A 16,888-nucleotide genomic window follows, 5' to 3' on the forward strand; every position below is an offset into this window, starting at 1 on the left:
TGGAAAACCCCCCAAAAGTGAACTGTACTGTGGCGTACCATGCAGTGGTAAAGCGCAAGTGGTCTTGCCGAGTGTTCCAAGTTCCATGCCATGAACCAGGTCCTGTTCCTCTTCACGGGCCTGGCCCTCCATCCCTCAGGCCCTCCGTCCCTCAGGCCCTCCGTCCCTTCACCATATGGGGATATGTCACGCCTGGTTTTGGGGTTTGTTTTATGTTCATGTTTTCATGTCTTTTATTCTGGAGTTAAGTCATGTTTCATGTCTAGTAATGTGGTTTCTTTGCCCTCTTGTATTCCTGCTATAGGTTCCTTTGTTCATCGTGTCATGTATTGATTGGTTGTCCTAGTCATGTGTCATGTTTCTCATTTGTTGGTTTGTCATGTGACCCTTATTGTTTGCTACAAGTAGCCCTCATGCAGCCTTTGTCTCTTGTTGTGTATTGAACGTAGGTATTAACTGCTGTTTGGTGAGTTGTTTCATGTCTGTAGTCAAGTCTTTGTGCTTTGTTTGGATTTTTGGATTTCACTCTGTATAATAAATCTGCACTTGAACTCATCTAAAAAAATCAACGAAAAAAATATTATAACAATCTCTGCTGATTACATTCCCAACATCCCTTTTATAACATCTTAACCACAAACTAATGTAACATCAAAAGCTGATCCAGTCATTAATCCTCTACACACAAGTGTGTATATAGCTATTGTTCTGTGATGATGACAGCGATGTCACATTGCTCTGTTTATTCAGGCAGCAGAGGGAGGAGGGGCTGATGTGTGGCTGCAGGAGGGAGGAGTCACGCACCTGTGAATCTACACCTGGCTCCCAGAGAGAACGAGAAGGACAGCCAAGCTGGAGGAGAGATAGAAGAGAAGAGAGAGACAGAAACTTGCTTAAATCCGAATTAAAAAAAAGAGGGTCCTAGCGGGCGATGACCTCAACTGCTGGACTCAACTGGACAGAAAACTGAACCTAAGGATACTGACGCAGATAACAACCGCTTTAACAGACGTATATTAACCTGCACAGGTGAGAGAGGCTTATTACTGGGATTCAATGGCCGGGAAAACTCTTTAAACTCCTGGGAACATCATCTAGTTGCAATTAGTTTCATATTTGACCGATACAATTACTGTGCAAAATGCAGATCAAAGGAAATTAATATTGAGTTCTAGAGAAAGAAATTATTGGAACGTATGGAAATTTGTTGTAAGTTCTAGAGAAAAAGTGTATTGATAGCTGTTCATTTTAATGACCTTTGGACGGAGACTCATTTGATTACACATTCATAGCAAACAGTAAACCTTTATCTCTGACTAATCATGCACAATGAGGAGCCTGAGGTGTGTGTGTGTGTGTGTGTGTGTGTGTGTGGATTATTTCAATCAAGTGAACACTTTGAAATGCAAAACATTTTTCTCAGTTGTGTCAACAGTACAAGTTCAGCAGGCACCATGAGCATCTTTTGAATTTACTTATCCTGACAGAATCATTGCATTGGGAATAATCCAGTCGAGAAAGTCCTGAACTCCTTGAACTAAAATGAAGGGATTCCAACCTTATAAATAAGAGATAACTGTGATAAATGTTTCTCTCAGTCCAAAATTAGTGATTTATTATTCCTAGTAGAAAATTTGTTTAATTCAAGTGTACAGATACAAGAAGAAACGAGCATCGTTATGAAATTAAATGCGAACATTATGGAGTCTAGTGCCTCTGCTGCCTGCTTTATTTTGTTTACTATGTGCTTAGGTATTTGTATTCACACACAAAGTTCCCTTCTCCCATTAATGGGACCTTTCAGTTTTGTTTCTACTAGACAAAAAAAACCTCACATGTATCTCCTCAGAAACGTCTCAAACTCTACTCAGATGTGCAAAGTCTAAAATATGCAAGTCACCAAATTCAATATGAATTCAAAAGTTTCCAGTACTCTTAAATCTTAAGATCTCCAACTTTAAAAGAGCAACTTCCAAGCAGTAAAATGTTCCTCTGGGGAAACTTGGGACCAATTTTTCCTTTTCTTTTCTTTTCATCCCAATCTTACGCTCTTTTTGAAATCGGTGTTAAATAGTGTAAAACAACATGAAAATAAACCTGAACTAGGCACATTTTGGGTCTGTTAGCACAAACACAAACCGCAGTTCTTCTGATCTCCACAATTCCTGTCTTTTGCTCTACTTTTACTTACGATGTACCACGACTCCCTCAAAGTGTGACTGTTCTCAGAGCGAAGCTCTCCGAGGACCTCCAGTTAACACCTGATGTGTTTTTCCAACCACCGGCAAAATAATAAATTCCTCTCATGGGAGCTTCTGTTGAAACTAAATGTACTTTGTGTCGTTATTATTGTAATGCCTGTAATAAATGGAAAAGTTTGACAAATCTAAGCTATTGTTTTCCTCTACATTATCATGATCTGTCAATCTTATCAAATCCTTGAATAATCAGCGCACACAGTTCCTGATGGCTCTCGTCATGTAAAGCACTGGCCTTTCCTTCTGAACAATGATTTCCTTGCCCTTATCATTATTTTGATCTTTGTATGAAAACCACATGCACGCATAACAGCATGAAGTGCTTAAACTTTTGCTTAAAAGTTCCCCTTGCATGCAAAGAGAAACCTTCCTTATCTAAATGCTGCATGGTATAAACCATGATATTTCCCATTGTAAAGCTGGCCTAATTTTAGTGCTTTGGGTGAATTAATTTTACCGTTTCAAAATCGATGTTTGTATTATGAATCACGATTTAAACTACAGTTGCAAGCAATAAATTAATCAAAATATTAAAGACTGTATATGTTGACATCACGTTTTTAACATTGAAACCAAATACTTTTACAGTATGCACTTATAGCTTTTCAAAATATAGAAGTATGTTGTAAAATAAATACATTTTCAAAGTTTTCAGTCATTCTACTTCAAAACTAATCATTTTTTAAACTTTTTTTTCTGGCTAAAATTTGTTTCAAAGCAAATCCTACACCATTTTTTTTCAGTGTAATATCCTTTATTGTTCAAACCATCTGGATTAAAGGCCTTCCTTTTATACGGTTAAAAGCGGTTAAAAACAAGGCTGTAAGCTTGAAAGGGAGCTGACTATCACCACCTGATCTCTGTTTGCTCTCGTGAACATAAAAGCAGGAGCAAGAGTCAAAGCCCTGAGAGAGCCAACAGAAATTAGCATACTGTATGAAAATGACCACTCTGTTGCTAAGCAGCAGAGCCAAGCCTTTCCCAGTGAATGGATATTACCACGCTACAGCAGTTTTGTGTGAATCTGAGTGTGGGAGTTGATTTTCACATTTCACAGCTGGCTGATTCAGCTCAAGATGTGATAATGGACAGTGAAGCAATACAAGTTTTCAAGGATATCAAAAAGTAGCCCAGAGTATTTGTTTTATTGCTGCCATTGTTTGTGTGTGAAATATGATCCGGAGCTTAATTTGCACATTTCCGCCATGTGTGCTGTTATATCGAAGGCGTGCTTGCTTTTATTGTAATGGTTTACTTCAAAGCAGTCATTCTAGCTTGTGTGTGAATGCTCTCTGTGAACTCTTAACACGTGAATGGACCGTGTAAAATCACATGAATGAATGAATTGTTTAAAATGCATTTGTAGTGAGTGAGTGAGTGAAGTGACATTCAGCCAAGTATGGTGACCCATACTCAGAATTTGTGCTCTGCATTTAACCCATCCGAAGTGCACACACACAGAGCAGTGAACACACACACACACTGTGAACACACACCCGGAGCAGTGGGCAGCCATTTATGCTGTGGCGCCCGGGGAGCAGTTGGGGGTTCGATGCCTTGCTCAAGGGCACCTAAGTCGTGGTATTGAAGGTGGAGAGAGAACTGTACATGCACTCCCCCCACCCACAATTCCTGCCGGCCCGGGACTCGAACTCACAACCTTTCGATTGGGAGTCCGACTCTCTAACCATTAGGCCACGACTTCCCCAGTGTGAGCAAAGCAGCAGCACTCCAAACATTTGGACTAAAACTGCAACATTCAGACCTGAGAAGTGAAGTCCAAGAGGTCAGATGTTATAATCAATATGTTCAGTTTGTGGCCTGCATGGAGACCGTGATCAGAGAAAGATTAATATTGGCTTTTTTTTGATCATTTAAAAATTTGAATGCTCTTTTAGCTCAATGTGATGTTTTGCCACATTATTCATTTAGTTGAACTGACCTATAAATTAAATAGTGACATTTATAAACAGTTTTATGTACATTATATGTAAATCATGATTCAAAAGTTTGATTCAGAAGGATTTCTCTCTTTTTTTTAAAAAAGGAAATATTTTTATTTGAGGACACATTACATTAAATAAAAATGACGGTAAAGGTTTTTAAATTGTAACAAAGAATTTCTATTTGACCTAAATTCTGTTTTTTAAGCTTTTATATTCATTAAGAATCCCGGAAAATTGTATCCGCTTTTCCACAAACATATTAATCAGCACAATTGTTTCCAACTTAATTAGAATAATTATAATAAATTCTGCTTGAGCAGCAAATCAAATTATGTGGCACTGAAAACTGCATGATGCTGAAAATTCAGCTTTGCATAAAATGTGATAATATTACATAATATTAAGGTTTTAACTGTATTTTTCAAGTGTGCATAAATACTGCCCCAAACCTTTGAACCATAGTGTGTATATTCAGTATTATTAACTTGTATATCAATACATAAGAAATGAAATATAAAATCGTTTAACATTTAGCGTGGTCTACAATTAGCATTTCCATCCTCCTAGCATATAGCTGCAGCAGTACAGCATGTGTGAAATTTGAGGCCTGTAACCGAAGCTGTACAGCTTAAAACGTTGCATACCTCCACCATATGGTGCTTATTGAATTGCACTAAAAAATTCATTAGCAGCTGCCCCTTATAATGTGAGACCTATCTTACATTAGCATTAGCTCACACCCTCAGGGCTCAGCTTACACATTATGACCATTCCTATTACTTATGTTTGAATTGAACACAAAAAGCAATACGTTTATAATTCATTCTCCTATTTAGGCCTATGATGCTTAGTCACAAATATAACACTCTCACGTAAATACATTTCATTCTGTCTCCCTTGCAGAGCTATCAAAGTCTGTTTTCATCTAAATGGCAACCGCAGAACCAGCACCAGCCTGGTGGAAACTGACCTTCCTGCGGAAGAAGAAATCAGAGCCCAAAGTGTTGTACGAAATCCCTGGAGACCACAGCAGCAACGCCGGGGAGACGGCCGGGACACCGGACACAGCTGCGGACAGCCAGTTTAACGCCCGCTTGGAACGCATCGTGGACAAAACAGCGACAAAGGGACGCCACGTGAAAGTCTCACATTCAGGCCGGTTTAAAGAGAAGAAGAGAATCCGCTCTACGCTGGCAGAAAACCCTGAGCTGTTCCCTGAGGCAGAAACAACGACTAATGAGAATAATAAAAGTGGAAAATAGAGTCACTTTGTAAACATGGTAGAGTCACTGTGCAAGAAGCCACTCAAGAGGGCCTTGGTCTATGTAGCACTCTTCCATTGATGTCCTCTGTAGTTTACAATCGCCTGAGGTTGAGGCTGAAGCTGGAAAAGGACCGCTGAATTAGTGATCAATCTATACTAATATTTAGGAACAAAGATGGGCACAAACCCAAAGATCAGGTTTCTCCACAGATACGCACGGCAGGACTGCATTGTGGTCGTCTGATGAAAGGCTGACAGTTGGCACATGTTTAGTCAAGAGAAATCCACCGTGAGAGAATCAAATCAATCATACATCAACACAAGATACCAGTAATGTTCTGATTATTCTAGTTTCCTGTTTTCTTTATATATATATATATATATGGTGAAAACTACAATTGCAGCTGCAGCACTTTTGATTCAATATTACAGCAATAATATGCTATTATATTAAAAGATAATATAGAAAAGTTTATTCCACATTTCTAATATATTGTAATTATATTAAATTATTGTTATTATCATTATTAAAAAAATAAATTAGAAGTGACTTAATGTGACAGCTTTCAACTACCAACTAGACCAACATATCTGTTTTAAATAAATGTTGCTTTGATCTTGGTTGATATTTATTGTACATGGTTTATACGACTATAATCTGAACATGGTGGGGCTTTTACATTTTAATTATTGTGTTATGTTGAAAGAAATTGTCAAATATTTGCACACTGCCTATTTGCTTGGCTGGGATTTTAAACTGAATTTTGTACAAAATTAGGTGTTGTTTTTAAATAGATATCTCTAGAAAATAAATGAATGAATTCAGGATGGGAGCTGTCTTTTATTGTGTATCTTTCTTTGTTCCAATGCATCACTGAAATAGATCACTAAACTTATGAGTAAACAACTGCTTTTACCGACTGTTCAAATTCTCTATGGGTTAATACAGCCTATTTCGTTCCTTTATTTACTATTCACCTTTTTTTCTTTCTTTTTTTCCTCCATAATAATTCCCGTAAACACAACTCAGGAAAATCTAGTGTATTATTTGTCCAGCAGAGGACGATAGAGCCGACACTACATACGGGGAATGTGGACAGCCTTCTCTAAAATGACTCGTAGTCTGCTTTCATGTATGTTTTGATAGACTTTGTGCTCAAGACACATTTGTTTGTCAATATATCGACTTATAGTCAAATTCAATGTTATCTATTTGTTGCCAGTCGGGCTCTGATTATATTCTAGTTTACAAAACCTGTCGAATATCAATAATATTCGTTTTCATCCTTTGACATAATCAGAAAGACTTCTAATCACAAAATATATTGAAAAATATATAAAAAGTTGAAATATTTATATTTTATATTCATAATGAATGATACTTTAAGAGAAAAAAACGATGGGTCTATATGCTGTCTGCGCCCAGTAACACAAAACAAAGCGCTGTGGCGGAAGGATAGTCTGAGCGGCGCTGCGGCCCTATATAAACATGACCTCGACGTCATCAGCTGCAGATCGCTTCTCGTCCCAACTGATTTCTTCTTGACACCCGAGCGTTTGTGCTCTTCGCCGAAATGGCCGTGTGATTTGCAGCCTGTAGACAGCGCGCAAACTCCTCAGTGCATCAACATAGTGCACTGGCTCAGTACATTTATTCAAAAATGGCGTAAGTATACTTTTAATTGTTTATGTCTTACAGTGTCATGTTGTTTAGACAGCCGGCGAGGCGGAAGTCTAAAATTAAAGTTATTAACATAATGACCATACATGGTTTAGGCTATTTCTTACGTGCCTTGCACGTTTGGCGTGCGAATAATGTCGTGACAGCCGTCTCGAGCTCAGCGCGCCATATGTCTGTTCGACAGCGACAACATCAATCAACGGATTTGTAGTCATTTGTTTTAAAATGTACCATAATGTCTATGTTGTCTATAGGGGTTCATTTCTAACGCCTGGTAATGTTGTACCCAAGTTGACACGAGCTGAGACAGTTTATTTGACTTTTATTTGTCGCCGCGTGCTCTTTATAAAATGGCGCACGTTCCTGAGAAGGGACTGGGTCAGCCCTGAAATGGCGGTGGCTTTTTCCTTTTCCATACATCAAAAGCACATCGCAGTGTCTAACCGAAAATGACTTTTTCGTTTATTTGAAATATAGTATTAAAACCAATGAGCTTTTCGCCTCCGGTAAATTGGAGTTGAGTATTTATAAATGGAACCTAATTTGCTGACTGTAAGTAATAAAGCGTCACGTGGTGTATGCCCATAAATGGGTAGGAGTGTAGGGCGTGGGCACATGATGTCATTTTGCGTCAGGAATAGCTAATGAGGCTTTATTTTTTTCTTCCATTGAAGCTTTCATATATGATTTTTTTTTTTACATTTATGATTTAAATCTGCATTTATTATGTAAGAGATTAACTACTTTCAATCTTTTTTTTTTTGCAGGTCCCTTGTGGCAACTCTGACCTTTGCTGTACCTGACAGCACGAAATTTTTCCAAATCTCAGTAGAAGACTCCCTTATCCCACTTGGAATAGACAGCCATGTCTTTGATGAGCTCACGGTTTGGCCCGGACGATATGGAGGCCCTCCTTTGGGACCCATCATCACCGATGGCTGACCCTCTGGGGACCTTTCTAGATAAAGATGAGGAGGTTCTTACTCTCAGAGGCACTGAATCGCCCCTCTCATCTTTCTCTTCCTCTCCACTTCCCTCTCTCTCCCCACCCTGCACTCCTCCCTCACTTCAGAGGGGGGAGAAGGCTGGGCTCAATCCGCTGTCCCTGTCCTGGTTCTCCTCAGATGAGCTGTGCCTAGATAATGGTGGTGGTGCAGACAGCAGTAATGGTAAGGTGTAGCGGTTTATTCAGAATATTTCTGCAGTGCTGTTGTTTCAGCACATTAATAGTTTGACCAGTCAGTCATTTAAAATGTTTTTTTTTTGTTTCAGATCATTCATTCAGTGAAATGGATTGGATGACAGAGCGAATTGATCTGAGTGAGTTTGATCTGGAGTCTTTGATTGACTCCTATGATTCGGAGGATCCGCCCAGTTCTCCTGAGGAATTCATTGCTTCTCTGGAGTCACAAATAGACCTGGAGTCCCAGCCTGTAGCTCTTAATAATACCCCTTCACCCGGTCCCCAAGTGTCTGTCCCTGAAATTGATCAACTTTCCAACCTTGCATTCACTTTGAATACTCCAGTTTCCACTGCATTCATTCCCGCAACACCCTGTGAAGTGTCAGATTCCTCCTCTGTAGTCCCCGAGCCCCAGGCCGAGCTCGAGATAAAGTGTGAACCGGCCTCCCCAGTCCCATCACCTTCCATCCTTTCACCTGAGTCCCCAACTGACACCCTTGAGCTTGGTTGCGAGGTGGACATAGCTGAAGTGCAGAGTCCAACCCCCGTAGAGATGCGGGTGCCCAAAATTGTCCTGTCCCTCTCCCCAACCCGCATTGTTCTTGTACTTTCTCCCAAAGAGGAGGCTAATTTGATTTCGACCCATCCAGTTGAGTTGGTTGTGGAGAATCCCCAAAGTCCAGCCTCCCCTGACCCACAAACCCCAGCCTCTACTCAGTCCCGATCTGGCAGGGTGAAGCCATACCATGTACCTGATTCTAAGCCCACCCAAAATCAGCAATCGGAGTTGCCTTCCCTCACAGGAAGAGTGAAGTCAGCCAGTGGCTCAAAGGTTGTGGTCGAGAAGAAGAAGCTGAAGAAAATGGAGCAGAACAAGACTGCGGCGACCCGTTACCGACAGAAGAAGCGTGCAGAGCAGGAATCCCTCCAGTCAGAGTGTACAGCTCTGGAGGAGAGGAATCAAGAGCTGGCAGATAAAGCAGAGTCCCTCACTAAAGAGATTCAGTATCTAAAAGAGCTAATGGAAGAAGTCAAGAGGGCAAGAGATAGCAGGAATATGAAGTCGTAGAAAGAAATGGACACAGAGGCTTGAAGCTGAGAGAAATAGACTGTTTTGGCATAGCCTGAAGTGCAGAATACTAGGGATGTTGGTCCTAAAAGAAAGTATTTTCTGAAGGGTTTCATAACTGATTTTATTCTTCCCCAGTGGCTTCGTAGAAACCGCTTCATTTTTAGCATATGATCTATCACTAAACCCTGATATACTTTTACAAGTGTATTTTTATTTTCTGTATCTCATTGTATGCAGCGTATTATATATAGCATTGTATTGTTGATTGTATTGACATTTCCTAATTGAAATTGTGCTGTATAAATGCTTAATATTTAAACTTTCCTTGTCTTTATTCATAGAGGTGGTGTACACTTTATTAGATTATTTATTGACTTGTCTTTGGGCCTTTCTCCACTTATTAACTAACTTGAATGTTATTTGTATAATAAACCTTTAAAAAGATACTTGTGTGTGTGTTTCATGTGTCTTTTCATGATGAATCTGGAGCAGAAATTAGCTTTAGTAATTCATAAAATTGTTTTTGACAACTATTCACTACTTCTAGGTAGGTCATCAAATTTGGATGTTTGAGGATTTAGAAGGAAGATGAAAAATAATTGTATGTAAATATATTTAGTCCAAAGCAAATTCAACTATACTAATGACATAAGTTGGTGTTTATGACCAAGGACAACTGTGTCTAGTGCTGGCATAAAATGGATGTGGGGATTTGGTTTTAAGAATTTAAATGGTTTTCACAAATGGGGAAATATTAGACTGATCGATTTGTTTGACAAAAAACACTACTTGGTATGACAATTTCATTGTAAAATTATTCTTTATTAATATGAAAATATGATGTGATAAGCATACAAAAGCTAAACTCTTAAGTCATCAGAATGTCTTTAGTCAAACCAGTTGAATGTCACTTGAGGCTGAGATGTTTTCCTAAGCACAATGTACTGTGCCAAAAATGTTCAGACATGATAATTATTATTACACAATAGCCATGCCCTGAATGCTCAAAACACATCTTTAATGTGTCTAGAATACAATGCTGACATCACAGTCGTTAATATGATACGTCCTCCTTATTAGTTACCAATCACATCAAAGAAACCCTGAATGTTCATAAGGTGCTCAATTGCACATTCGGTTCAGTCTAAACAAGTTGTATACTCAAGAATCCAGCTCTATTTCAGGTGCTCATACTAGACTTTATGATAATATAGTACATTCAAACTACATGTACATATAAGTAGCTATAATCACTGAATTTATAAAATGCAGTTTTACTAAATATTATTTGACACTGTTTAAATGAGCATGGAAAGCTACCAGGTTGCATAAATAGGCCTACTTTACAATGCTGGGCTCAAAGTGTTCTGCCATACCATGAGGAAATGGATGGAATCATTTTGTCTGTTTGGTGCCACCATGCATTTTACATAACACTAGACAATAATCATCATTGAAACCAGTGCAATTTGGCAAGAGGTTCAATATTTGAGTACTGAGAATTACTGTTATTTGTGGTCTCAGTTATTACTGTTATTGATAGCTCACAGCATTAAAAGGAAATACGTTTAACAAAAAATATGTCAATAAGTGCAACGTGCAGATAACAAAGGTGAATGTCCAGTGATGAATACATAAGGACCCAGAAATCTAGACTGTACTTCTGTTTGTATGATACGAGATGGGGATGGGGGGGTTGTCCCCCTCAGTAGAAATCACGGGCACATAGACCGGACTGAAAGGGCACTTTAACTTCGGTGATTTAAGGGGCTGGGGCTTGAGCCCTCCTATTGCACGCCACTGTTTGGATTAAAACTGTTTGTTTTGGGATCAAAAAGAGTCAATTACTTTTACACTCCTCTATTATTTGCACTTTATATCGCCTTCACTGCAGAATGCATCTTCCACTTGTTTCCTCCTCGTCTAATTCTTGGTTCACTGTAGAACAAAGATGCAATTATTAGGTTTAAATATACATGAAAAATATTCACATGAACAAGTGAATATGTAAGGTGATGTGCAAGTCATTACTATTCAGGTGTGGGATCTAAAACACTTACATTTGACCGGTAAGAAAGGTTTCTGTCCATTTTCTGCTACCATCTCCTCTATTTTCCGCAAGAGTTCAGTTACCTGTGACCTGTCCTGGCTGGCTTTGGTACAGTCCAGCACGTGGTAACAGTTCCAGCAATGCTGCATCAGTTTCAGCAGCTCGCCTCCGTCTCTCTGGATGTGATCCTCAATTGATGTGCCATACAGCCAGTCGCCACATGAAAACAGCACCAGTGTGTGCTGACACGTCTCCTCGCCAAACATTTCCAAGTGGCTCTTAAGGGCCTGTCTCTTTTTGGGAGTGAGGGTGGAGACAACGGGGATGACCAATAAGAGCGCGTGTGGACCAGGATGGAGTAGCCCTGCCCCCAGTTTGATTTCTCTTCGTATATTGCTTGGTGTGCGCTGGACGGAGAACCAATCCCAACCTGGTGTGTCGACAACCGTGAGGCGCCGACCAGCCACTAATGCTTGACGGCGGACAGACACCTCAGTGGGGCGTCCTGATTCAAACACACGACAGCCCAGTAGAATATTACCTGCAGAGCTCTTACCTGCTCCACGCCAGCCTACTAACAGCACTCGTAACTCTGTTGAAAAAGTAAAGGTGGGAAATCTTCACATGATCTTAATGCACTTTACACAGTCTAATGGCCCTATAACAAGCTGGAGAATTTAAAGCAGCAGACGAGTGCGTGTGTAGAAATAAACAGATGATATCATCCACGGGTGTGAACATTAATATCTTAATATTTATCATTCATGGTGTGAACAGGTAGGTTAGTTTGATCAGGGTTGGAGCGCAACTCTGTAGCGCATTGGCCCTCCAGGGCAAGATTTGAGGAGCCCTGGTCTAAAGCCCCAGACACACTGCACAATTTTTTATAAAAGTTTGGCATTGCGAAACAATCAAAGCAATTTCTGTGATCGTAGATCCTAATCGTTAGTCCTATGTCATACAATGAGACAGGTTCAAAGACGGCTGTTTTCACTGTCTTGCAACCAAAGATAGCCTAAAATAGTTTTCTGACAGTGTCAGAAATTCAGCATGATCATCGCACAGTGTGTTTGCTGCTACGACCAACGTTTACTGACCAGCCAATATAAATGCTACATGAAATCAATGCGACATGGCATAAACACATAAAACTGCTTACCTCAAGCTCTTATCTCTTCCTCTTTAGCCACTTCCACTTTTTTTTCAGCACACATTAAAACTCCAACTCCCAAAGTGTGATTCATAATGCTCTTTTTGTTTCACTAGCGCATGCTGATGATGTTTTATTCTTCTATAGTAACATTCGTCATAGCATACAAGTCAGTAGGTGTCATCATCGTAAAGCCTACATGCATGTCGTAACCAAGTTTATTAAATCCATGTTGCACAGTGTGGTTTGCACACTGATTGCTAAAATCATGCAGCGTGTAGAAGGCTTATGGGGACATTCTGCAATGCTACCACCAAACCAAAGGAAAAAAGAGAATGAAATAGACAATAACTCACCTCTTGGTGGAGATCTAAACATTGCTGCTGTTCTCTCCACTTCTGTGCCTCTATCTTCTTCTCTTTCATTGTCAGGCCCTTCATCCCCAAATCCAAGGCTTGGTCGCACCATTTCAAAGAACCAGCCTTGATTCTCCTGCACCATCTCCTCCACTTTCTGCAAAAGCTCTGCAACCTGAGCACTTTTGTCTGAGCAGGTGTTATCCAAGGCATAGTACCTACAACCACACCTTTCCACCAGCCTCTGTAGCGCTGCTCCACCTTCCACAATAAATTCCTCGACACCCATGTCCTGTGGCAACTGGTCGGCACAGGTGAACAAAACCATTGTGTGCCTCCATATCCCCGCTCCCATTGCCCTAACTCGGGCCCAGAGACCTTGCCAGTGGTGTTCGGTAAACGGGACTCCAATGGGAACCACCAGCAGCAGGGCATGAGGACCAGGCGAACATTGATCAATGATGGACTGCTGATTCTCCGTGTTCATCTCATCAGTTGGATCTTCGGTTTCTAGCTTCCAACCAGGGGTGTCAACAATCAGTAGTTGCCAGTTGAGTATGTCTACCCAGTGTTGTTGGTCTGTTTGGGAATTGTCAGTAGGGGTTTTCTCCTGGCTCAAGATGGTATTTAGTGTTGAGGTCTTACCGGAGCCATGAAAACCCAGCAACAGGAGACGACGGATGGATGGATAAGAGCCATCTGCTTTTGAGAAATAGAGATGAAAAATAAAATGATATAGTGAGTGATTGAAACTGCTGAGTACATCCACAACACCCTGAGCATCCCTGGAGCATTTACAACATCCTTTGCACATACATCCAGTCTTGAACTACATGTACATGACCAGTCCTTTGAATGGAAAACAACATTTATATCTAATGGGTAAGAAAGGTTCATGTCCATTCTCTGCTATCATATCCTCTGCAAGAGTTCAGTCATTTATGTCCTTTCTCTATTAGCTTTGGTACAGTCCAGCAGATGGTAAGAGTTTCAGCAATGCTGCATCAAACCTAATCGTTATTCATATGAGCTCATTCTAATGCTGATTCATGAACAGAATGAATGACATTTTTGTGGGAATCTGCTTTTGTATTATGGCAAACTGATCTAGATGCAGCCAAGACTTTTTAGTGTGCATTAGAAAGCCCTCGAGACACAGGAAGCGCACGTAATGCAGAAGGGAAGTGAGTCAGCTGTGTATGTAGGTGGGATTTGAAAGTAAACGACTGTCTGCCATACTAGTGAGATGAATTGAAATTAAAGTTTAGTGTCACTTACCAGCATTTAAATCAGAAGAGACTGTAGCCATCTTGTGTCTAGCTGGTGCGCTGTCTCCTTGTCTCGCTCTCTTTTCCCCCCTTTTGCTCTCTCTCTTGCGGTGTAGTCTCAGCAGCCAGTTGCCTGTGCTCAAAAAATGTCCTTCTCCCCTCTCATCTCCCTCCTACTCTCTTTCCCTCCCTCTTCAACTGATTTTTTTAATATTATACAACACCCTTGCAGCCTTCCCCTTTGCTTTGCTTCCTTTTCACCCTCGTTCTTTCATGAAATGATACATTCTGGGACAAACAGCAGGAGGGAGCTGGGAGAAAGAAGCAAGTAGAGAGGAGGGATGTAGGAAGTGAATAAGTGAAAAAAATATGTGGATTGTGATTGTAATCTAATCAGAGCTAGTGGGCTGAGTTTGACATACCGTAAGCAGCCTCCCTCAATTCTAAGGTAGTAATACATAGTCATTTTTGGGGTGGAGCAAAGGCTGTCATCAGACCAATGAAAAGATGGACATATTAAGTTTAGCCCTGCCTTCCTGATTCTGCAGTCTGACCTAAACCCAGCAGCACTGAAACACTAGAGCAAGGGACAGCAAAGCAAATAACAAATCACTCTAAAACTGTAGTGAACAAATCACTCTAAAACTGATTTAATTTATGAAGTGTCATAAATTAAATCATAAAAAGCATACATCAGTATATAAATAATAAAGCAATATTTATATAATTAAACAATTGTTAAAAGAATGAAAAAAAAAAAAATTCTACTAATTTGAAAAGCTTTACAAGTTGCAAAGTGTAGGGTTCTGTGTTTTAGTATTTGAAAGGGATTCAATTCTAATCTGTTACAAAAAGGCAACTCTTGTTTTGGGAATATAAAATGTAGCAAAAAATTATTAGAACATTAAAAACTCTGGACTGTTGTAGAACTTTGAATCTGTTAGATTGCTTGGGATGGTAAACTCTTAGAATAAAATATCAGCTGATGACTCAAAGGAGACAACGGAGCAAACATATTTAATGAAATGGAAGAAATATTTTCTGTTAATATCCATACACATAAAGCATTTATTTCTCTCATTTATCTGTATATTATTTAACTTTTTGATCACTTTTTCAAATAAATTAAAAACCTAAAAGCAGAAACACTATATTAGACTATATATATATATATATATATTAGTGCTGTCGCATATAAAACAAAATTTTCATGTTTTGAAAATATTTACATGCATTTACATGTATATATCCATATTCATATAAATTATGTAATATATAAATATATTTAATATATAACTGTAATAATTAAAACTCCGTAATCTTTGGGAAGAAGGAGGCGGGAACCGGCGGACAATCAAATGAAAGACTTTAATAACAAAATAAACACAAAACAGCCCCTCGTGGACGACTGATGCGCACAAATAAAAAGCAAAACATAAAATAAAGCCCAGGCCTGGTCCTCTCTCGTCCTTCACTGTCGTCGCTCCAGTTTTATATCCTTCCATCTCCTCCGTGGGACTCGAGACCGGTGGTGGGTCGCAGGTGTCGCTCATTTCCCAATCACTCCACCGGCCTCGCTCCTCATTCCCACGTCCCTTGGCCCCGCCCCACTCGTCACAATAACCTTAACTTATAGATATAACCTTAACATAAGATTTGTGACAGTTCTGACAGAGGGATTGGATATATATATATTTACATTTACATTTACATTTAATCATTTAGCAGACGCTTTTATCCAAAGCGACTTACAAATGAGAACAATAGAAGCAGTCAGGTCAACAAGAGAACAACAACAGTATACAAGTGCCATGACAAGTCTCAGTTAGTCTAGTATAGAATGCATAGGCAGGTTTTTTTGTTTGTTTGTTTGTTTTTTTTATAAATGAAAAGACAAGAAAAGGACAAGAAAAGGACAAGAAAAGGAAAAGTGCTAGTATTAGTTGGTTAAGTGCAGTCGAAAAAGATGAGTCTTTGGATGTTTCTTGAAAATGATTAAAGACTCGAAGAATTAAGATTGGGAGGTCATTCCACCAGCTGGGCACAGTCCAGGAAAAGGTCCGTGAGAGTGATTTTGAACTTCTTTGGGATGACACCACAAGGCATTGTTCACTTGCAGAGCGCAAACTTCTGGAGGGCACATAAGATTTAACCACTGAGTTTAGGTATGTTGGTGGCGTGCCAGTGGTTGTCTTGTAGGCAAGCATCAGTACCTTGAATTTGATGCGAGCGGCTACTGGTAGCCAGTGTAACCTGATGAGGAGAGGAGTAACGTGAACTTTTTTTGGCTCATTGAAGACAACCCTCGCTGCTGCATTCTGGATCAATTGCAGAGGCTTGACAGTACATGCAGGAAGGCATTACAATAGTCCAGTCTGGAGAGAACAAGAGCTTGGACAAGAAGTTGGGTTGCTTGCTCTGACAGGAAGGGTCTAATCTTCCTAATGTTGTATAAGGCAAACCTGCAGGACTGGGTAGTTGTAGCAATGTGGTCTGTGAAGCTTAACTGATGATCCATCACAACTCCTAGGTTTCTGGCTGTCCTCGAAGGAGTAATGGTTGATGAACCCAGCTGTATAGAGAAGTTGTGATGAAGCATTGGGTTAGCTGGAATCACCAAAAGTTCTGTCTTCGTAAGGTTAAGCTGAAGGTGATGGTCA

The 16,888-nt window shown here is 39.9% G+C and overlaps 3 protein-coding genes across 4 annotated transcripts; 2 read left to right on the plus strand and 1 right to left on the minus strand.

Annotated features, from left to right (window-relative positions):
* Positions 1 to 863: 863 nt before the first annotated feature.
* On the plus strand, positions 864 to 6,288 carry prr15la (proline rich 15 like a). The gene is made up of 2 exons (XM_059521445.1): positions 864 to 1,029; positions 5,108 to 6,288. Exon 2 carries the CDS (start codon positions 5,134 to 5,136, stop codon positions 5,464 to 5,466), a length of 333 nt encoding a protein of 110 aa, XP_059377428.1. The 5' UTR covers positions 864 to 1,029; positions 5,108 to 5,133; the 3' UTR covers positions 5,467 to 6,288.
* Positions 6,289 to 6,969: 681 nt separating this feature from the next.
* LOC132142357 (cyclic AMP-dependent transcription factor ATF-4-like) lies at positions 6,970 to 9,850 on the plus strand. Its single transcript, XM_059552164.1, has 3 exons — positions 6,970 to 7,134; positions 7,917 to 8,318; positions 8,422 to 9,850. The coding sequence occupies exons 2-3, from the start codon at positions 8,015 to 8,017 to the stop codon at positions 9,399 to 9,401; spliced, it is 1,284 nt and encodes a 427-aa protein (XP_059408147.1). The 5' UTR covers positions 6,970 to 7,134; positions 7,917 to 8,014; the 3' UTR covers positions 9,402 to 9,850.
* Positions 9,851 to 10,300: 450 nt separating this feature from the next.
* si:dkey-110g7.8 (GTPase IMAP family member 8) lies at positions 10,301 to 14,612 on the minus strand. 2 transcript variants are annotated; one of them, XM_059552185.1, is made up of 4 exons: positions 14,239 to 14,612; positions 12,961 to 13,659; positions 11,465 to 12,046; positions 10,301 to 11,342 (listed from the first exon to the last, which is right to left on the minus strand). In XM_059552185.1, exons 1-4 carry the CDS (start codon positions 14,267 to 14,269, stop codon positions 11,290 to 11,292), a joined length of 1,365 nt encoding a protein of 454 aa, XP_059408168.1. In that variant the 5' UTR covers positions 14,270 to 14,612; the 3' UTR covers positions 10,301 to 11,289. The 2 variants fall into 2 exon arrangements, with proteins under 2 accessions (XP_059408168.1, XP_059408160.1); XM_059552177.1 differs by having other exon boundaries at positions 12,961 to 13,662.
* Positions 14,613 to 16,888: the final 2,276 nt, after the last annotated feature.

The sequence above is a fragment of the Carassius carassius genome, chromosome 1 (assembly GCF_963082965.1).
Source record: "Carassius carassius chromosome 1, fCarCar2.1, whole genome shotgun sequence".
In the NCBI taxonomy this organism is placed as follows: domain Eukaryota; kingdom Metazoa; phylum Chordata; class Actinopteri; order Cypriniformes; family Cyprinidae; genus Carassius; species Carassius carassius.

What these genes read in the sequence shown, in the direction of transcription:
- si:dkey-110g7.8 (XM_059552177.1), bottom strand. Translation starts at nt 14,269, where the DNA reads ATGGCTACAGTCTCTTCTGATTTAAATGCTG. An exon ending in CTCTTCTGATTTAAATGCTG is followed by an intron (nt 13,663 to 14,238) that starts GTAAGTGACACT and finishes ATTTCTCAAAAG; the next exon opens with CAGATGGCTCTTATCCATCC. An exon ending in GTTTAGATCTCCACCAAGAG is followed by an intron (nt 12,047 to 12,960) that starts GTGAGTTATTGT and finishes CTTTTTCAACAG; the next exon opens with AGTTACGAGTGCTGTTAGTA.
- LOC132142357 (XM_059552164.1), top strand. Translation starts at nt 8,015, where the DNA reads ATGTCTTTGATGAGCTCACGGTTTGGCCCGGACGATATGGAGGCCCTC. An exon ending in TGGTGCAGACAGCAGTAATG is followed by an intron (nt 8,319 to 8,421) that starts GTAAGGTGTAGC and finishes TTTTTGTTTCAG; the next exon opens with ATCATTCATTCAGTGAAATG.
- prr15la (XM_059521445.1), top strand. Translation starts at nt 5,134, where the DNA reads ATGGCAACCGCAGAACCAGCACCAGCCTGGTGGAAACTGACCTTCCTG.